This window comes from Pomacea canaliculata, linkage group LG8, assembly GCF_003073045.1.
Source record: "Pomacea canaliculata isolate SZHN2017 linkage group LG8, ASM307304v1, whole genome shotgun sequence".
Classification (NCBI taxonomy): domain Eukaryota; kingdom Metazoa; phylum Mollusca; class Gastropoda; order Architaenioglossa; family Ampullariidae; genus Pomacea; species Pomacea canaliculata.
Genome location: NC_037597.1, coordinates 18,372,245 through 18,394,567, shown reverse-complemented (window position 1 = coordinate 18,394,567; position 22,323 = coordinate 18,372,245). Strand labels below are relative to the sequence as shown.

General features: G+C 34.4%; 1 protein-coding gene across 3 annotated transcripts; it reads left to right on the top strand.

The window, feature by feature from the left end:
• Window positions 1–150: 150 nt before the first annotated feature.
• Window positions 151–20,441, top strand: LOC112570732 (centrosomal protein of 128 kDa-like). Of its 3 annotated transcripts, none has more exons than XM_025249318.1 (31): window positions 151–723; window positions 1,458–1,715; window positions 2,746–2,832; window positions 3,169–3,249; window positions 4,075–4,259; window positions 4,774–4,843; window positions 5,226–5,339; window positions 5,531–5,686; window positions 5,842–5,959; window positions 6,097–6,251; window positions 7,040–7,305; window positions 7,571–7,745; window positions 8,244–8,363; window positions 9,521–9,652; window positions 10,158–10,232; window positions 10,519–10,605; window positions 10,842–10,901; window positions 11,603–11,689; window positions 11,949–12,046; window positions 12,482–12,548; window positions 12,847–12,885; window positions 13,939–13,967; window positions 14,149–14,218; window positions 14,465–14,545; window positions 14,800–14,868; window positions 15,303–15,474; window positions 15,763–15,812; window positions 16,706–16,822; window positions 17,086–17,129; window positions 17,472–17,533; window positions 17,817–20,441. In XM_025249318.1, exons 2-31 carry the CDS (start codon window positions 1,590–1,592, stop codon window positions 18,065–18,067), a joined length of 3,243 nt encoding a protein of 1,080 aa, XP_025105103.1. In that variant the 5' UTR covers window positions 151–723; window positions 1,458–1,589; the 3' UTR covers window positions 18,068–20,441. The 3 variants fall into 3 exon arrangements, with proteins under 3 accessions (XP_025105103.1, XP_025105102.1, XP_025105104.1); XM_025249317.1 differs by having other exon boundaries at window positions 160–723; window positions 17,472–17,538; window positions 17,819–20,441; XM_025249319.1 differs by lacking the exon at window positions 12,847–12,885 and having other exon boundaries at window positions 162–723; window positions 17,472–17,538; window positions 17,819–20,441.
• Window positions 20,442–22,323: the final 1,882 nt, after the last annotated feature.

Here is a 22,323-nt window from a genome sequence, read left to right as displayed (position 1 = left end):
TAATCTATATTATTTAAAGTGTTTTTCCGTGTGCGGCTGTGGAACCCATATCACCTTACATATTAATTATTTTATTTATCTTTACTTGTGTATAGCCTTATCGATATTTTATTGATTTATATTATATGACAATCCAATTCTTGTTTCAATTCTGCTGAATACACACGAAAACCAAAAGGCGCCGTTTTCAATTGACAAGTTCAGACAAGATCCAAGTTTCAGAAGTCTGATCACTTCTAATATAAATAAACTTTTATTTAGGTAAATTAGATGTAAATACAAAATAAGCCTCAAAATTTCTTCATGTAGTCCTTACGGCTAAAACAGTTCCATTTCGACTGCTATTATTTGCACACGACATCCATTTTATGCTCGGCTGGAATCAGAGCAGACGACAATAGAAACAAACAATTATGAAAGATCGTAATCGTCGGAAACAAAAAAAATCCAACTCATTGTGGTTGTTTATTCTCTGACAGTAAGTGCATTGATCAGATATCTTAAAGAACGTGATTTAGATCCATTTTTCAATGGCCCTGTACATCGCAATATTTCAGAAGAATGACATGTCTGGACGAGCTTGAGATCACAGCCAATCGAGCTGTTCATTGAGCTGGAAGGATTTCGATCAGTTCCAAACAAGACTTTCGTGTCTGTGGAGTACTTGTTTCCAGGATGTATACACAACAACTTTACTGATATTCTGAAGTAACTGTCTTAAAGGTAAATGTTATAATATACATGAAAGTAGGAATGATCCGACTTTACAGTTTCAAACAATATCCATGATCGATTAATAAAAATAAGAAGAAGAAATCAGGCGAGAGTGAATTGGTGATTAATTTATATTAGAAAGTGCAGTACTCTTACACTCAACTTGATCGAAATTTAGTTGTGGTTACACAGTGCGTTATGTACTAAATGTTTGTATCCATATTTAAATAATGGCTTATGTGTTATAGAGAAAGGTATATATATTATGCCATATATAGCTATTCGACAATTTTTTTTTTTAGTATTTTGTGTGTGTGAGAGAGAGATAAAGTTTTCCTAGATATCATAATCTGGTGGTGGTGGTGGTGGTGTGTGTGGGGGGTTGTTAATCATATGTGAATATTGCCATGATCTTGATTCCTGATGTCAATGTTTCATATTGTTTTTGGTTTATTTTCAAATGCATAAAGACCTCAGACCTAGACCTAAACTCTTACAATTTCAGACCTCCCATACCAAATTATGTTTCTGCATCCTCTTTGTAAATTTCTTTTTTATGATTTGGGGTGCTGTTATGTGAATTATGTACTATTATGTGTTTTTTTCAATCGAAATGCTGCTGATTTATGCTTTTGTGTATATTATTATCTCAGAAGCACCATTTAGTTGTTTGAGCTAATAACACTGTTTAAAAAGTGATCTGTCTGTAATATAAATGTAACTGTTAGAATCTTGGGTTCCAGTGGTATTGGAAGAAGACAGTAATGTCTTAAGAGCACTCCATATTTAGGAAAAATAATTCAACACAAATACTCAGAGTTTTTGTAGTACAAAAGAATGGCTTGGATTATCTAATATAAAGAGGAAAAATTATCATGGCGAATGGAGGAAGATACACATCATCAAGTACGGAAAGTGATGAGTATTATCATGGATCTCGAGGTCGCCATCATTCTGGAGATGATGATGACAGAATGTACCGACTTACTTCTAATCTGAAGGTATGAGCATCATTGTTTTGATAACTAAGTTGTTTAATAATAAGTTACTAATGTGAAATTTATGTGTGTATGTTCATGCAGTCACAGTATTTTCAAGTGTGCATGTACATATTTATCTACATATAAACATTGGTTTTTTTTTTATCAGGCTGTCCATGTCAGTATTATGAAAAAAAAAATTTTCTTAAAATGTAGCAAGACCTTTGACCTTTGCACTTCAACTGTCAATACTAGGGCAGAGAAGCATTTAATGGGGCCAGAATCATTCATAATTTCAATAGCAGTGCCAACATTCTAAAGGCTGTGTTAAGGAGTGCTTCCATAGTGTGAAAGGGGTTGGGCAAATGACTGTATTGTGTGCATAATGGAAGCGGCCCTTGGTTATATAGTTCTTTTGCGTATATGTCTTAAAACTTGCTGACAAATAATTTCAGAACTCTTTTATGAAGAAAAAGTACCAATGTTTGTCACTAGTACAATGCCAGTGTGGCAAAATGGGATTCATTTTCTTTCATTTTTAAGATTTAGATTATCTTTAAAGGCATTTGGTAGAAAGTTACCTCTTGAGAACTTCATAACGACATTGACTTTTCACGGAAATGTGCTTTCCATGTCAGCACTACAAATTTTCTTTTAGTTGTTTTTACACAAAGGCACAAAATATTATATTTTTTAAAAGCAGTTTCCCCAGTTCTTGTTAAATTTCCCAGTTACAGTCACTTTTTAATGTCATAAATACATTTTTTTTTTTACTTTATTTGACATAAGGACTGCTAAAAAGTACAGCAACATAAAATTAATTTGAGGCTGCATATGCACTTATGTTATTTTTTTTTTTTAAATAATCATTTCCCAAATTTAAAGTAAAGTCACATGCTTAAAAGCTAAACTGAAAAGCGTTAGCTTATTTAAAAACAAGTGTGACAAAAAGTAATGTTTCTTGCTTAGCATAGTGAATTGCAGGAACTAATCTAATATTAATAACAAAATGTTGAATTCTAGTTTCTATTGTTTTGTTGCTTTAATGCAGGATACCACGCGGAATTTGAAAACTCTGGATCGCATGCTTGATTCCTACAGAGACGTAGGAAGGGTGCAAAGATCATCCAATGACAGGGTAAGTTAGGTGATTTAAATAGTGTGTGTAGAGTAATAATTATATAAAGTTTTACTCAGAAGATCATTTAAAGATCATTAGCTCTCCCAGATAGTACAAATCAATCATGGGATATTACATCAGGGACACTTATGTCACTTTTATTTTGAAAACTTCTAGATAGATATTAGATATTTAACTTGTCTTTGGATGACAAAACACAATAATTTCTAAATTTTCTCCGTGATGGAAGTAATAATTTCTTTTAACAATAAAATAATCTGATAATGTGACATATGTTTGCTATTATTATTGACATATCCACAGCCTTTGAGAATAAATCTTTCTTTGCGTTAGATACGTGGTGATCTGGATCGCACTCTGGAGGATCTCCAAGAAGAGAAAGTTAGAGGATCACAACTTGACAGATCCTATGGAGTAGGTATTTTGAAATTAATTTGGTATGTTTACTATTGCTCTTCTGTGAAACAATGCATTGCAGTTTCATAGCTTTCATAACAAGGATCTTTCCTCATCTTTTCATACATTTAAGAGAATAATATTTTAATACATTAGTTAGGAATCAGAAGTTGTAAATTATCAAGTGGTAAACATAATGAAGCATGAATGAAATAATTTTATTTTATAAAATTTTTCTGTGACATTTCTTGACAGGATGTAGCTAAATCAAGAAAGCACATAACATCAACCCATGAAATATTAACTCACAAAATATGAATTTTACTAATCTTATTAATGCTGACAAGCAGCATCTATGCATTTGACCAAATGTTCAAATGTTTACTATTGCAAATCAGAGAGAAGGATGTTCCATTGTTACCTTTTTGATAACTTTACTCCTTAGCTTCAACATCTTTCTGTGTACATGGTTTAAAAAAAAGAAAAGAAAGAAAAGCATGAAAAAGACGTAAAGTCAAAGATGACTGGACAAGCTGATATTTTGGAGTCAGTTGAATATAGAAAATGTTTGTAGGATGGTCACTAAAATTTACCATAAGGGCATAATTTCATTACAATATGGCCATCACATTAAGGTTTTTTAAAATAATATGACCAGTACATAGCTAGACATGTGGAAATTTGAGAGCAGCAACAGATTTGAATAGCTTATACAGTGAATCTGACAAAATTTCTTTGTTATATATTAACATATCATTAAAAGACATATATGTGTCATGTTTGACACAACAAGCTTATTTTTGAATACAAAATTGTGATCTGAATGAACAAACTTTTCCACAGAGTGATACAGAATATAACGGTTCACCATCAGGTGGACCTCGTCGAAGAAGAAAGAAGTCCTCAGTGCGCTTTGCAGATGACATGAACAAAGAGCTGCATGGGTTGCATCAAAATGTTCGTGATCTTTCTGCAGACCAGTTGCGTCTTGAGGAGAACTTGAATCGGGAAATTGACCGAAGAGATAGGTATGTATTTAAACCTAAATAAATTTTTAAAATTCAGGATTCCTTTCTTCAGATATAGAATTATTACTATCATGGTTTATTTTTTATTTTCAGTGTTTGCAGAATATATGTTTCTGTTGGTTTGCTGAATGTTCACTGACACTTCATTTTTTCAGTAGAATTTTAGCTGGGATGAAGCATGACCTCTTCAATAGATAGTGAATATGGTGATATTTTGTACACTCTGACACCATCTTTCAGTAGAATTTCTATCTGTCTCTGGTGGATGTAACTTCTTCAAATGATGGTGAATATAGGGATATTTGTTTAGGGTTTACCTCTGAAACTGGAACTACAGTTTACCATCTCCCATTCTACTGAATTACATATGCATATCCTTAGATGTGCACAGGCATCGAGAACCATAAATCACATGGATACCTAGTTACTATTATTTGTTGTTTGTGAACACACATTTCATTCTAGTCCTGCTTGTTATTAATGCTAAGCTTTATATTTGTATCTTTCCACTCAGGGGAGATCTAGATGTACGAAGAAATGTGCGAGACATTGGCAGCAATCTTCAGAGACAGTCTTCAGACCCAGTAAGTACTCACCTTCCAGTGTATATGTAATGGTTATGCAAGCACTTGTTTTTAAATTGTTATTAATTGGGGAAGCAGATGGTTAGTGGTTAGAGCACTAGTGTCTGAACTGGGAGCATGTCATTTTGATTCCTGTGTGGCATAGCAAATTTCATCCTGTTGACCCAGCTGTTGAGCATAGGTACCTGTCTTCATAACATTTAATGCCATGGCAGTCAGGATTATGCAGCAAATTGTCAGTATCTAGGGAATTATAGCTACTTAAAGCATCATGATTTTTAAATGTAAAAGTTGAAGTAACTTTAATCACTTTTGCAGATATTGTAAAGCTGTACCTTATCTGAGTAATTAATAAATGACAAATATTTTATCCCTTATGAAGCTTTCATCTAGAGTAGAACAGCGACTAGCAGCTATACAGAATGAAATTCAAGCAGAGAGACGTTTGGCAGATCGTCAAGATGACCTTACTTCTCTGTCCTCTGAACTTAAGCAGGTGAGAAAATATTTAAAGGCCAACCTGTAAATGACTGAATAATAAAGTAAAATTATACTTAAATACCACAAACATTTTCAACATTTTCCTTAAGTTATGTTCCAGCTAGATCTGTGCATTTTGCACATTTCCATGAGAACAGCTATTGGGACAATGGAGAGTCTTACAAATGAATTTTGTTCTGTCTTCAGGCAATACACCAAGTTTGTTCTCAACCTGCTGAAGAACGTCTTCGGAGTCATTACTTACAAGCAGAATCTAATCGCTACAAGCTGGAGTCAGAATTAGATGGTGTTCGCCGTCGACTGGATCAGAGTGAGGGAAGTAGAACAGCACTTCAGAATCAGGTAAAACAGTTTTACTTTTCTTTTTAAATGTTTGAGACTTTTTATCACATGGTTTACAAAGTTTTAGATGTATGCAGTCAGAATAAGGTTAGAATTTTGATGATAATCTTTAATTGAACAGTAGCATATAAAGAAGAGTGTTTTGTTGTTTACAGGTAGAAGAGCTGAGAGCTCAGCTGTCACGTGCAGAAAGAGACAGACATAAACTTAAGTCATATTTTGATGAAGCTCGCTTTGAAGAAGATATGAAAGAGGAAAGGAAACGAAGAGCAGGTAGGAAGTAAATACATATATTTAAAGAATAATATAGTTTCTTATCTTAAATATTAAGTCTATTGATGCAGTAATTCATTTCTTTATTTTTATGTATTTTTTTAACAATGTCTGTGTGGTCTGTGTCTTGCTTTTAGTTGAAGAGACCAGAGATCGCAATTTTGAAAATGAGATTCGGGAATTGCGTGGGCAGCTGACACGTTCTGTTGGTGCCATATCTGAAATGGAATCATTAAGAAGGGCATTAGAGAAGAGTGAGCGTCAAAGGGCACAACTGTCTGACCACATTGAGGTGAAGTATATCTTGTTGATTATTGCTGGCTTGCTTGGCCTGATTTGTTTTAAAAAAATCAAGTGTGCATTGTGTGCATTTGTATAGTGACATGAAGAGTGGATTCTTGAACATTTCGGGAGACAAGTGTGTGTTCATCATAAAACCATCATGCAACTTTGTCAGTTTGTGAAATGAATCTAAACCTCTGATGTATTTGATGGTGTTTTTTTTTTTTTGTTGCATCACGTGCCTTAAAAAGATTGCTACCTTTGCCTTTACCCACATATTCCAGTCCCTTCCACTGGCTTGATTTGATTTAATGGTTTATTAGAAATTAATTGTTGGTTCTGTTATGCTGAAAAATTTTGATCATTTGATATATAGCTCTTATAAAACACATAAATGTTTTTAGGGAAAATAGGTTGCGTGTGTGTGTTTGTTTGTTGAGTATGCTATAACACATGCAAAACTACTTGTTAAACTTAAGAGTTAATTATTTCTTATATGAGATCGAAATCATACACTTTCCCATTTCCACATGAATAATGGAAACAGGATTCTGATTATTATTTATCTGAATCATTTTCTGGAATAAGATACATACAAATAGTGAGGTTTGACTCCCAGGTACAGAATGCACGATGGAAACTGAGCCACGAGACTGCAGTATAAACTGAAGCAAACAGTTTTCTTTCTTTCATATTTCTAATTCATGTAAGAAGTTTTACTGGCCATTTTCAAATTTTTTCAGCCGACTTTTATATTTTGCAAATTACCATCCCATTTTGGCTTTTATGATCCAATAGACTTTATCAAAAGACCTAGAAAACCGAGAGAAGCAAGCAGCCAAGGTTATTACTCAGTTGAAGACTACAAGTGACAACTTAGAAGACACAGAGCGGCAGAAAGCATTTATCACTCAGCAGTTTGAAGATGTCACCAAAAGACTAACAGAAGTGACCAAAGATTTGGAAAAAACATCGCACGAGCTTCGTAGTACACAGCTAGCTCTTCAAGAGTCAGAGAAAAAGAAGGATGAATTTAAAGGCCGTGCTCAAGAGGCAGTTAGGCAGTGAGTTTAAATATATATATATACATATATTTAAGGGTTTTTCTTTATTTATAAGTGTATTTCCAGTCATAGCAGAGTACTTCATATAGAAATAACATATTTTTGGAACTTTGAATTGACATTTTAAGACTTTTAAAGATGTAAAAATTGATGCTGAATCAGGCATATTAGTAACAACATTGTAGCACCAGATGAGGTAATTTATATGAAAAAGTTTTGATAAATTTTCAACTTTCTGGTTTTCACAACCTTCCTTTTTTGTCAGATGGAAAGCTAAAGTGAAGCAGCTAGAACGAGATCTAGACAGAACAAAACATGGATCTACCCAGATAATGCAACGCAATGAGCAGCTGATAAAAGAAATGGAGAACCAAAGGCATCATGGTGGTTATGCACAGATGCAGCTAGATGGATTGAAAAGAGAACTGGCCGATGCCCTGGTTAGTTTCCTTTATCAGTTTGTTTTAGTTCTAGCTTGCCCTCATTATGATGCTCACAGCAGTTAGATGGACTGAAAAGAGAATTAGTCACTGCCCCGCTTAGTATCCTTTTAGGTCTTTCTCAGTAGTTCTCTCTTGCCTTAATTATGCTGTTCAGATGCAGAATTACAGCTTTATAGCTAAAAATCTGTCATGCTAATAGGTATTCATTATGTATTTCAAAATTAATTATAGTAGAAAAATCTACTTTGTAAAGGATCATTATGGTACGAAACATTGTCAAAGTTGACAAAGACTGCCTATAGTGTTATAATGTATAAAATTAAACACTTTTTTTATCAACAATAATAACAGTTCTTCTGCAACTTGAATGCATTTTTAAAAAAATAAATTTTAAGAATATTCTGTAAGAAATCAAATGTTTTCTTTCTTTTGTTAGAGTTTAAATTTCCAAAAGGCTTTGAATGTCTTCACCATTCAGACGTAAATTTTAAACAGGCTGTACGTGCAGCACAAGATGAGCAAATTCGACTCAAAGATATTGAGGTGAATGAATTAAAGTCAGTACGCATGGATTTGGAACGAGACCTAAGAGACACACGCACCATAGCAGAGAAGGTAAAGATGTGTTGAATAGTTTTCTTCAAGAATACCTATGGTTTAATTAACTGGCCAAAATTTTTAAAAACAGGTGTCAAGGCAAGGCCAATACATCAGTTTGTTTTTTTATTGACACTCTACCCAAACAATTGGGAGGTCGGGAGGGCCTTGACATCATGTCATATTGTTAAGTCACAAAGAAAGACAATTTACTTTCAAAAAAATTTTTTTTTAGACTGACACTGGTGCCAACAGGATGGGAGGAGGTGTCCACTTATTCCTCCCTTTCTTCAAGGTGAGGGATCATGGTATCTAGAAGAAAGACCTCTTAGCACCTTCCCTCCAGTGACAGATTCAAGCTCATGTGCTGGGCCTACATTCTAGAGTGTTTGAGGGCAAGGAGTATGTTATCCACCTGATGACGGTCTCAGATGCCTACCTGTGAATTTCATGCTTTTGTGACTGTTCCATGATAGACAGCTGGCTCCCATGAGCATTTTTAGGCTATAGAGCAATGCTGTCATCCTTTTTCTGACAGCATGCTGGTTCGTAACATAGTTTTTGGATTTGCCAGCTCTTGAGAATGGCCTGCCACCCATTCTTTTTCTCACATGGAACCTGGCCTGGGTCTTGATGTTTGTAAACTCCAAGACCTATGAGCCTTGGTCAGTAGTGTCATTTAGCAGGATCACGGAAAAGTCAGTTTTCCTGTTGGTCCTGGCCGCCGCAGCAAGGGTCTCTGAAATTCATTCTTTTTCAGCAGTTCCAACAAGTCAGGGATAACACCCAGGCTTTTCTAGCTGTTTGTTGCCTGGATGCCTCATCAGCTTTGTGGTTCATTCTTTCCAGTTAGCCAGTTTGCCTGCAGAATCCAGTCCGAGCTCTTCGCTCTTTGGGTAGAGAATGGGTTGAGAAAAACTGATGTATTGCCTTATGTTGCACCTTTATGCTGTTAGAGAGCAGTTGCTCACCTGACTAGTGGAGTGCTCTGCTCGCCAGGCATGTGCTACCTCACTGTCAGGGAGATAACTTTTCAACGAGGAGATTTAATCCTTTATCTCCTATGGTTATGTCATCTAGTAAGTCTTCAAAAGAGAATTCGCTCTCAACATTTTATTTTACTTTGGTATTAGTATCAAGCTATTCCTCAAAAATGTTTTCAACATTCATGGCAGTATGAAAATGAACTACATTCCTTGCGCAATCGAGTAGCAGGCTTATCTGAAGGCAAGCATAAACTGGAAGATGAGCTGTCTGCAGCAGATGCTGCACATCGTCTAGCACAAGGCCAGGCAGCACAGTTACAGGTCTGGAAATCTAGCTATCATTTTCACTTCTGTTTGTACCTTTAGAAAGTTGCATTGAGCATGCACTGGAACACTGATGGTGACTGACAATATTTGTAATGAAAATTAAACTAAGCAAGGCTACTAGACAGGAAGAAAATATCTTATTCTGTTAAGCAGTGCTAATGGAGAAGTCATTATAGAAGGATTTTTGTAGAGAAGAAATCTTCATAACTGTAAGCATGTAAATATTTTCTCAGTGTACTATCCTCATTCATTTATATTTGCTCATGGCTAGAAGGCCTGAACATTTTCAAGAGCACTTAAAGTTCAGACTTAAAAATAAAGCCTAATATTATAATTTTCTTGTGGTATAGAAGTACTTTAATATATTGGCTATGATTTTATTTTAGCTCTTCTATTGTTTGGTAGCAGCACATAGTTTTATCATTTTAAGTATGCAAATTGTTGTATAAAATTACTCAGAATATATGTCTGCACTGGATCTTATTTGTGTGATTTTCAGAGTGAACTGAAGGAACTTAGTACAGTCAAAGCTGAACTGGCAGCACAACTATCTGAATCATCAGCTAAAATACATGTAAGCTGCTTGAATTATCTTTAGATACATTGCTTATTGTAAAAATTAGTTGATATTTTGCAGTAAAAGTTACCTGCTTGAGTGTTGGTAAGAAACATTTTACTGATTGGGCAAAATCTTTTTGTACACCATTTTGACACCCTCTTTCCCTACTACTATTTGTGAGCTCATAGTTTGATACCATATGATAGGTGTGTGTGGGAGGAGAGAGGGTTAGAGCACTTGCCTTGAGACGCTATGTTTAGAAGGTAAGTGGAAAAAGTCACATAGTTAAATGTGTTTTCAGGACTTCAGACAAAGAGTTGTTGAACTTCAGCACCGTGAAAAGGCTGCCAAAGAAGAAACTGAGCTTTACAAACAGAAGCTTTATGAGGTAAAAAAAACAAAAAAACAAAAAAAGGGATTTTTAAAGCCTTTTTTTTAAAAAAAAAGAAATATTCTTGACTATATTTGTTATTTGACTATATATTGGTTTATGGACATCATGTGCATGGTGATGTAGAATCAGAAAGGTAAGATAGAATGTTCTGCTATTTGTAAAGATTTGTATATTTATAATTAGCCTGTTTTTGAAGTCAGACAAGACACAATTAAAACAATTTTCTCCAGGAACGGAATGGGCTCAGTAAGGGATATGACAGTCTGAAACAAGAACTGAATGAAGCCAAGGTAAAAATCAATCTTTTAAATTTATTAGTATTTTGCTGCAATGTAAAGACTAAACATGAAAAAATCCTTCATATCATTTTCACCAGAAACTTTCAAATAAACCAATAGTTGTGGATTATTCAAAGAAAGATGAAAACTTGGAAATCTCTTCAGATCAATTTACACCTTGGGTACAATATTGATAGAAGGGATTAGGGGAGAAAATGCAGATTCCAATGATGTGAGACATGTTGGTTTAGAGGGATCAACCTGCACATGACCAAAGTATAAGCATGATGAATTTTTTGGTATTGACACATAAGACTTGGTGGGGCAGGTGAGGAAAATGGATTTTATATCAAAACACATTGCTAAGTGTGAAATATCTTTACCATATATATATGTCAAAGTATCAAAATATCTAAAAATTGGCAATTGCACCCTAAAACCACTATTTTCTGGAGCCACCTCTGACCATAAGTTCTTTTGTTTTATTTGATCTGTACTGTAGATAAAAACAACACATTGTGTAAATGTTTTCATGGTATATCTTTTGAAGTTTTTCACAGTGCATACTTCAGTATTCAATATTCTGGAGAAATTGTGTGATAAGTGCTGTTTTTCTGTAATTTAAATTTAGTTTGCAACAGCACGTTACTTCAGTACTTGTTGCTTTTTAAAGAATTTACAACAGTAGCCTTAGAAGATTCTTGTTTTTGAAGGTCAGAGAGGCACACACCTTGCAGGAAATGAACCGTAAATTCAAACGAGAGCATGCTGAATATGAAGCAGCTATTCAGGCATTGAAGGTAATCATCCTCATGATTATAGCATTGACCTATGATACTTTCATCCTCTCAGTATCTACAAATTATTCATTGCTTATCATTATCTGTGGCTGACAAGCAAATAAGCAGGTCAGTTATATCTATTTAAATGTGTTCAAGTTATGCATATTTTTACAATTACAGTATTTCTTGTTAGAAATGTAAACTTTTGTTAACTATGTTGATGAAATTGTGAAATTATGCTGACGTTAGAGTACTATAGCTAGACATTTTGTTTCAGATTGAGTTGTCAGAGGAAAAATCTGCTTCAAAGATTGCACGCCGCAGTGAGGAGAAGCTGAAAGAAGATGTAGACATGCTGGAAAAGAAACTAAAAAGGTAAAATAATCATTTTGAAGCATCAGACCAGTTTTTGACTGGGTACCACTTCTGATTATTTTATATATGCAATTGAAATAGTTTATGAACTATTTAAACTTGTGCCACTCCAATACTAGGTCCAGAACTTTTGGCTTTGACTTGTGTTTCAATAAAATTGCAAATAAAATATTCGGTGTTTATATTAGTAACAGCTACCATATCACTTCTTTAACCAAATTAGCTAAAGGAAAATGTCTTCATTTTACCTGTAACTTGTTATGGCATTCTGCAGTTTAGTTTTTAGCTCTTAACCATCTGTCGGTTTAAAAGCTTCTTTTTGTTTTGAACTGAGTACCAGCATGTTTTTCATGTATCTTACTTTTATTCTGGTTAATGTGAAACTTGGAATTAATTTCACCAGTATATATTGTTTACTTAACTACTGTCTTGCAGGTTGGAAGAAGATAATAGCAACATGAGAGTAAAACTTGACCTAGTCAGACAGGAGTTTGAGACTCAGGTAGATCATTTAAACAGCTTTTACCCATAGAACAGAAAAGATGCATTTTGTTCATCCAGCAGTTTTTAAATCACTTTAGTGTCAAACTATTATTATTCTTGTTATTTTCACTATGCCACCACTTGGTGCATCACTTGCATTGTGCTTTCAGAAGGTGTATAGCGGTAGTATAGCAAAGCTATAGTTTCATGGCTATTTATGTCTGTTCATTCTTTATTTTCCTGGATTCATGCATTGTTTATTTTTCTTCTGGTGTTTAGACTAACACTTGACCAGTAGATTTGCTAATTATTTTCAGAAACTGTGCCTTCCACGATTACACACCGTCTATGATTTTGTAATGATTTTTATTTGCTCTTGGAGTGATGCAGTTTTTTTTATTTTAGTAGTAATTTAGTGAATGCAATAGAAAATTTCCTCTTTATATTTCCAGTAGTTGCTTGAAATTGCAGTGAAACTGCTTGTGATCAGACCTCTGCATTCTGTGTGGTTTTGTTGAACCTGCCTAATAGTTTTTATTATATTTTTATTTAAAGGATTATTGTAGTATTAAAGTATTTATTGTAAACACTTCTATAAATACAGATCAGATTATGAACATACTTTGATATTTATAGCTTTGATATTTATTTGCTCGTGAAGACTTGTGATAAAATGAACTTAAAAATTACACACACACGTTAGTTTACAACCATATATTCGCAAAATCAGTTGTACTCTTGAAGTTTTAGCTCCTGTTTTATCAAGTCGTAGACCAAGCACAGCCAATACAGAATAGCTATGCAGGATACAACAACCAGCATCTTGTAAAGTGGCACATATGTTTGTCACATTGTCATGTTCTTTCTGATTGCATCCAATTATTTAAAAAAAAAAACTATCAACAGATATTTAGTTCTAATAATAAACATACTAATGTTAATTTATAAAGGTTTTCCATAAATAGATTCATGCATATCTATGCATACATACATGCATGCACAAACAAAAATAATAGAATGCTTTTGCTACAGTTGTATAGATATGACTGTCTACTGTCTGGTATGTTTTCATTCTGTTTGTATTTTTATACTTTTGCTGTATTTTGTGTGTGTGTGTGAGAGAGAAAGAGAGATGGAGAAAGATTGGAGATGACAGCCACAAGAGTGCTTGAGTAAGAGTGAATCTATTTAATGTGTTATTCTGTGTTGTCAAAGTTAAAGGAGGCTAGATTTTGTAGGGATACATCTTGAAAGAGGTGTATGTGTGTGTGTATATGCTGATATACACATTTATGATAATCATCATAAAGTTATCAGAAATGAATACTTTTTTCTTTAATGTGTCAGTATTTAGTATTTCAATGCAGGCTGTATTTCTGATCTGATAATTTTTCATTTACTGTTCACAGAGTCAGATGGCTGAAGACGATATTAGCAGGTTTGTGCTTCTTTTTTGACAGCATTTTTTTGTCGCTATTTTTCCTTTTGTTTTAGAGCAAAAATAATGTTTTGAAATAAATGAATAATAAGGAAGCACAATTTGTTTTTTTAGACAAACAATTCTGTCTTTATGTAATAGATTGTGTTTTAAGGAAGGGATTACTTTTTGTCATATCCAGAGTCAAGAGACTTGAAGAACAGCTTGCTGTGACCCATTCAGAGCTAGAAAAACTGGATAAAATGCATTTGGTAAGAATTCACTTACAGTATTTAAAGAGATCACTTTTGATTTATAGAACAAGCTACTGTATTTAGATAGACTGCAGATAATATAGATTAATTTTGAAACCTTGAACATTTTCAACACGTTGAGATCCCATAATTTGGAGTAAGAATACTGATATAGCTGTCATGAAAGTTGATATTTTTAATTTCAATTAAATGTGTAGTTATTAGCATCATTATTAAATGAAGATGGCATTTACATTTCTTAAGACACTCATTGAGGACATTGCAGTAGAGATTGATACGCTACTGGAAGTTGCTTCCCACGATGCAGCAACAGGCAAATGTCAAGTAAGTCTTTTAGACAAGCCAGAAGACCTGATAGTCTTCATAACAGTTTAGCCTGTGTAAATTCGTGTCATTTTTTCTAATCCAAATGCACTAATAGGTTTTGCATTTACAAACACTGCAAATAAATTATGTTGAAAATGCACATGAAAAGAACATATTTACAGTATTAATGCACTGCATTGCTAGTTTATCGTTTCTAAAGTTGTGACAAACTTGTTTAAAAAAAATTCACTGTTTGAAACCATTTTCTGCAGCCTCTAAATGGTATCAAGGGTCTGAATGGAATGGTTAGTGCATCAAACCTTTTGCTTACAGAAATCAAGGTTAGTAGGAAACATTTATGAGAAAGAGGGTACTATAAAACATGACATAGAACATAATATTAACATATGATGTAATATGCTTAACGTGTGGTAATTTTTAAGTTAATTTTTAGTTGCTTTAGAATTGATGTGTAGTTTCTTATTCTTAGTTTTGTAAATTTTGTTTATTTTTATAATATTGTTGATTGTAGAATTGGTGGCAACAAGATGTTAATTTTCTGTGGTGTTCCCGTGCTGTGACTTGCACAAATTATTGCACATTTCATTTATTGTTTTTTTTGTACTATTTTTTATGTGATATCAAATCAACTTTGGATTCATATGTATTTGTTATGAAGTACTGTGAGCTACTGAGTGATTTATTTATTGACTAATAGATGGATTGATGGACTTTGTGTATAATTTTACTAATCAACAGTAGTTACTTTCAACAGAATAAACTCATCTGGCTCAGAGCAGAACTAAGGGGACGGATCAATCGAGAGAGAAAATTACGAATGGAGTTTCAGCAAGCACTAAGTGCCACAGATTCTGACCGTCAGTTCCTTGTTTCTGAAATTGTTCGCAGAAATGAAGAACTGGATGATCTAGCATTTCAAAAGCAAGGTTTGCTTAAAATTATGGCTAGAGAGCTTAGTGTGCATTTTTTTCTTTTTTTTGTAGCTGATACTGTTAGTACTGAGTTGTTAATTAGCTCTCATTGCTGTTTCAAGTTGTTGCTTGTGAAGCTGTTTTAACAAAGTGCTTGGCATGACAAAAACAAAAATACCAGTAGATAAATGAAATTGTATGCATAGTTGAAAAAGTTTAGTTATTTGAACAAAGAACGTTTGGTTTCTTGTTACAAACCTAATATTTCTATGCATTTAGCATAAAAAGTGTTTTTTGTTTCAGAAATCGCATTGAAGGAGATAGAGACAATGAATACAGTTGAGGCTCTAGAGGTTAGTGTCTTGCTATATTATCATATTACAGACCAGATTTTTTATTTTATTATTTATTTTTATCATTTCATCATTTTTCTAATAGAGCAATGGCAGGGTAGGAGAGGAAAGAAAGTTTTTGGGATTTTTGTGTGTATATATATATATGTCTCCTTTGTCTATACATTTTATTATTTACATGTTTTCTACGCTTCATACTTTTATTATTATTAAGCTTCAGAGTGTAAGATCAAGTTAAATAAAATTGAAAGCATAGTATCTAGACTGGGAGGAATTTGGAATAGGTCCATTTTGTGTGTATGTGTGCGATTCATGGATGGATGAGGTGAATGTTGTGTAGCTGAATTTAAGGTTTGTATCTATACTTGTCTTCTGTCACCGATAGTTAAGAAGTGTAGGTAACTTCATACATAGGAATATTATTTTGACAATGTCATCCTCAGTCTACTGCCTGACACTGACTTCCATGTTTCTGTCAGAATGAAAGGTTTGAAGTGATGAATGACATCCATCAAGCATCTGCTTTCAGATTCCTTAGAAGCTGTTAGCGGTGTACTTTTTTTCTTTGTTAAAGTGACAATGAAAAATTGTATCTGTTCAGTGAAATCCAGAGCACAGTGGAGTCTAAAACAGATATAAAAACTCTCCTTTGCATCCATGGAAGAGCTTTATTAAGTAAACGATGTGTCATATTTTGTTAACTGCATGAAAGACATACGAGGCCAACTGCTCATTTTATATGACTGTCAAAGTCATTGAACATAGACATGGCTAATACACTGAAAGCTTTTGTATTTAAGAACTGCAAATAAAAGATTTCTTGTGCTTTTTATTTAATCTTTTCTATTTCTGGTGAAATTATTTTTTTTTTTTTTTTTGCTTTTTAACTCCAGGATCAGGTGCTGGACTTGTCTGATGAGCTGCAAATGGCCAAAATTAAACAAAAAATGCAACACAGCACCTTTGAGTGTGAGAAGCAACACATTATAGATGAAATGGAAGACATCTTGGTTAGCTTAAAAAAATTTTCTTACGTTAAAATTAGCATTTTCATGAGCATCAGAACTTACAGCTAAAAGCAGTTAAGTCTCACAGCATAGGTGCACATAGTTGGGAGGCATGGATTTAAAATTCAATTGACCTGGTGTTGATTTGATTTTGCTAGATAACGTGAAAGAATATCATTTTCTTAATCCAATATTAAATATCTTCAGTTATTATTTGCTTCTTGGTCTCAATTCTCATTCCTTCATTCTTTATTTTTTTTCTCCAGGATGCACAATCTGAAAAAGATCGCATTAATCAGAGATACATAAAGTGAGTGATTCTGAATCCTAATGGTTTTGATTGTTTAGTGTCACATGTACTTTTTTTAGTCTTGCTCACATTCATCCTAGTAATTTTTGTAAAATAACATAGTTGGTGACGTAAAATAGATATGAATTTTTGCCTAAAAATAATACACACATCCATGCATACATATATATTTATAATTCCTTGTGCACAATATTTGTTCTGTGAATTTTCAACTGGGAGTGGTGATATCCATTTACAGAGAAATTACACAAATTTCTTGCTTAGAACATCTGAGAATATCAGTCATTGTAGAGGTGAAGGTTTGTGTGATCAGTTAAATTACTAATATTATTGTATCACTAGATTGCAGGAAACACTGAAATCTCTTCAAAATGATCTACAGACATCAGGACTTTCTGATCACAACAAGGTAGCATTTCTGAGCAAATTGTTTTACATATCTCTGGTATGGAAAATGAAATTGATAATAGCTCTGATTATTTTTCCTCATGTGTATTTGATGCTGCAGAAACAATGGTCTGAGACAAATTTTGTAGTAAGGTATTGATTTTCTAGCAAATCTGAAATTGTTTTTGAAATTATTACACAATGACTTATTTCATATTGCTACAGCTTTCTCTGTTTGACTACAACTTAAACATATTGGGACTATTTTCTTAGTTTATCTTATGAAGAAGTTTTAATTTCAGGACAGAAAATCCCCATGTAATGGCACAAAGGGGTCAATACTTCGTACGTCAACTCCAACGACCACTCCAAAGAAGCGAAATCGTGTCCGCATTCATGAAGAGTCTGCAACAGGGGCTAATGGCAATGAACGCATACCCAGTGATGTTAGTGCCACCCCTCCGCCCATGTCTTTAACTGATGAGGAGTTTATTAAGAGGTTCCTTCCATCTACTCCACAGAATGGAAATATTTCATTAACGGAATTTTAGGAACCACAGAAACTGGAATGTTTTAGGGTTCATAGGAAAATACATCTACGTATTTTCTTCTGTAAACATATAATTATGAAAATCATCACAAATGTTCTTAATAAGCTGCTTTAATGCAGACATTCCGGACTGACATTCCCAGCATTAATTTTTTTTAGTCAAGTGATGCCAGTCATGTTATAAATGTTATTATATTGATGTGTACCATGATTTGAGTCATGGATGGTTTTATAAAATTGACTAAGCCCATTTCTACTAACCCATCACCTGAAAAAAGGGTAATGCTTTCGCATATTTGAAGTTTTCTCATATGTGTCTTTATTTTATTATGTGCCTTGAGGTGGACTCAGTTGTGCAAGGAGTACTACTCTGTATTAGCAATGTTCTCTATGAGCCTTTTATGAGTGTATTTTGATTCCTTTTACTGTCAAACTATTTTTTGTCAGGTTTACTATTGTTATTTGAAGTTATTTTTGAGTGGTCTATCATTACAACAGAACTATTAGAACTAGTAATTATGCTTTAGTTATCTGTTATGACGCATAACATATCTAGCCAAATACTTGAAGAAATTCATTGAAATGGTTTTTGTTAGAGTGCTAAAACACTTTTAGCTAGATTTGTAAAAATTAAGAAATTTAGATTCATTGTACACAATTCACCATATAATTTATAGGGGAATTCAGAAGAATATAAAACTTTCATGTCCGTTTACAGTATATCAGGAAAGGAAGACTATAACATGTAATTTCACTGTTGTGCTTTATGATATATTTTTAAGAATGTAAGTTCTGTTATGCTGTATGTTAACTATGAACGCATTTTTGCATTTTGCCAAAAACCTTTATTTGTTTTGCATCCTTCAGTCCTCACATTGCTTGAGCAGAAGGAATACAACAAGCACTGATCAGTTCTTAAGGTGAAAGTATAGTCCAAAGTAGCAGTTTTGTGATGCCGTGGTCAGGTTGAGATAACAGATTTGATACTTTGACATATAACGCACATATATATATATATGGTTCAGACGTATTTTTGTTGAAGAAGAGTATTTTGATGTTAAAGAAATTAATTTTGCACACATACTCTCTCCAAATTTACATTTAAATGAATTGGAAAATCTTTGCTTTCTCCAAAGCAGTTTTAGGCCATGGTGCGCTCACCCATAAAGAAAAATATCTCAGGATAAGTTAAAGCTACAGTAATGAAATTTTGTAGTCATATGCATAAGCAATCTACAATTACAATCGCTGGCTTGTTGATATAAGCATTATTTTGGCTGTAATTGGTTTTTAAATAAGAATTCTTGGTTTGTCCAGCACAATTTTGGGGGGTGTCCACTTTGACCACGCATATCTCCAAGACTTTCAAAGATATCAAAATGAGCGGCTTGGAAATTTAGATAATAGTTTGTACTTTACAAAGACACTAAAATCAATGATCTGTAATTTTTGGTAGTCTGAAAGTTATTTTGAAAAAAAATAGTACATTACAAAAAAATCATGGATTACATGAAAATTTTCATGGTAACCACTTAAAAACATATTTTTAGATAGTTATTTTATATTTGATTATTCTGTCACAAAGTGTTAACAAAATCTTTGAAATAAAATTTTTTTCTAGAGTATACTTTCACCTTAATGAAATGCCTTAGTTCTCATTTAATATTTGTCTCAACATTGTTAACATGGCTTTTACACCATGTCATCCATACACTGATCATTGACATGTACTTACATGTGAATATGAGTGCACATGTATATGGTGGACGCAGTTTTATGGGTTTTTTTTTTAAAGAAACACATATCAAGGTTAGTTAGCTTTTATTTGTATTTCTTGGTGTAGAAGTCACTCAATTGTTCTTTATAAATTATCAATTGTGGAAGTCATATATAGCTCCCACTTAAGTCTAAGAAAATTCCTGATTCATGGCATGGCATAGAATCTTCCAGAATGTATGAAAGTAAGCCAAACAGCTGTGATAACTTTATTTATATTTACAGTATTACACATTTATTCTTGTACTCCAAATTCTGACAGTAATGATACTATGATAACTATGTTGGTTTGTTGTATGCAAGTAAACTTCCTGTTGGCCCAAATTGTAGAGCTGGTGGTAATGAAGATATAAAGAACTATAAGGTACAGGAAAAGTGTTGTTGAGAAATGGATAATTGCAAGAAGGCAGAGAGGGAGAATGTATACCTGACAGGCATTTTAAAATAAAAAATTTGTTTTAAATTTCTTGTTTGAATGCTGGGAAGGGCAGTTTAGTCAGTTACATTTTGTAATATCTGTTTAAACGCCCTTAACAAAAAATGGTAACGATCATACTTTATACTTTCTATTTTTCAAAATAAAGTCTGTATTTGTGTAATTTTCTGTTCCTGGAAGAAAAGTATGCCACTTGCATTGCCAGCCTAATTGCCGTGGCGTAGGAAGATGCTCGGCTTTGGGGAGGGGGTGGGGTAGGGCAAACTTCATGCTGACAGTGAACGACGTTCACATTCTTGCCTCTATCTTTTTTGAGGGGGCGGCTTGCCACCACCAACACCCCTCCCGTTTCCTACGCCACTGAATTGGACTAGTTACAGACACTTGGTATACCGTGCATGTCAGACTTAAATATGTGCAGTACTGGCTGTCATTCTTGTTACTGTTACAATGATCAGTAAGGTCAAACAAAGAAAAAAGACAAATTCGACACTCCGCCACAGGGGTCCGTAGTGATGTTAGTCGTAATCGCAACAATTGTCCATGTCGGACAGCGTCCTTTACGGCGTGGTGAGGATCGGGTTCATTGGGTGCGCGTGCGGACACGCGGATGTCGGGGTGAGCGGCTTGCGGGCAAAGGATGTATCACCCTACAGCCTTAGTCAAATCGTCCCAGGCCCAAAAGACGAATCGATCACCGATGAGACTAAAGTAGCTATTATCATCAAAAGATCGTCGCTGATCAGGCCTGGGACGATTTGACTTTTCGGTGTTGTGACGAAATGGACATATCTAGGACTGAAGCTGTGGGGCGATATAACTGGGGCGAAAGGTCTCAGGACCGGCCCCTGGCAGAAGGAACGTTTAAAGGATTAGTGAGGTGTATTTGATTTCTAATGGCTGGGTGAACTTCAGTGCAATATCATTTCCCCAAATCTTAGTGTATAACCCTCTTCCGTTCTCGAGGTACACACTAAACACCTACAAACATCAATATTGTACATTGTATATTGTACATGGCTCTGTTTACACTGGGTTCCGCCAGTGAGAGAGATGGCAACACATGCAAATTAAGCGTATATGTGGACAGATGTGACTTTACGAGTTGGATTTTTTTCTTTAAAGACTACAAAAACGTGGTCTAGTCTGATATCGGATACAAGGAGGATAAGAGATGACATACAAACGTGGCAAGTTGGGACAGGTGACAAGCACCACCCTAGACATCTTTTATCTGCAATCCTCAGTAGGGCGACCGTGCTGCCGTTACCAGATGTGGTTTTAAAAAAAATCCCAGCAAGTCTAAGTGTCTGTTAAGTTCCAGTTCTTGCCTATTGTTCTATGCTCAGTTGAAATAAACATTATTAATTAGACAAACTTTCTGAGGGATTTGTTTTTCGCGAGTTTTTGATTAGTTACATACTCGAGCACAACGACTGACGAGGTCTGTTCTTGGATTGATTAGAACCTCACCGCACTTACCACAAACACTTAGGGTGTATGATGGCACTCGGTACTCCTGGGCACCTTCCACTCCACCCACGTCCATCGCTATCGTCTAGGACCCTCCCACCCACTGCAATCCAGACTGTCACGTACAGACTTTAAACCTGTCATCACGTGACCAGAGTGTAGATAATTCACAGAGTGATTGACAGAAAAAAAACCGCTTACACTTTGCGCTGCCGTCAACCCGTCCATCACATATTCTCCGAGCACCTCGAGAAGACATCTTCGTACCCCGAGGCAGCGATCTGACCTGTTTTTTTTTTTTAAGGGGTAGGGGTTGGGATACTGGCGACAACCTTAATACAATATTTTAGTGGAGGGAGTATAAGGAAATGAGGCTGGGGAAGAAAAAGACGTTCTCCTCCGCCAAGAGAATGACAGAAAGAGAAGGAAAGACGACATTATTGTTGTTATTTAATCATTTTTTGTCGCTGGTGAACATTCATTGATATGTAGGTTTCATTAATGAACCCATGATTGGTGTTTAACGTGATGATGTTAAGAATAACGAGATAATCTGAGAAGGAACCGTCCGA

Bases quoted from the DNA above. Each gene is read 5' to 3' on its own strand.
- LOC112570732 (XM_025249317.1), top strand. From the start codon at position 1,590: ATGGCGAATGGAGGAAGATACACATCATCAAGTACGGAAAGTGATGAG. The intron at 7,746-8,243 runs GTTAGTTTCCTT...AATTTTAAACAG, and splicing joins GAGAACTGGCCGATGCCCTG to GCTGTACGTGCAGCACAAGA. The intron at 14,546-14,799 runs GTAAGTCTTTTA...CATTTTCTGCAG, and splicing joins CAGCAACAGGCAAATGTCAA to CCTCTAAATGGTATCAAGGG.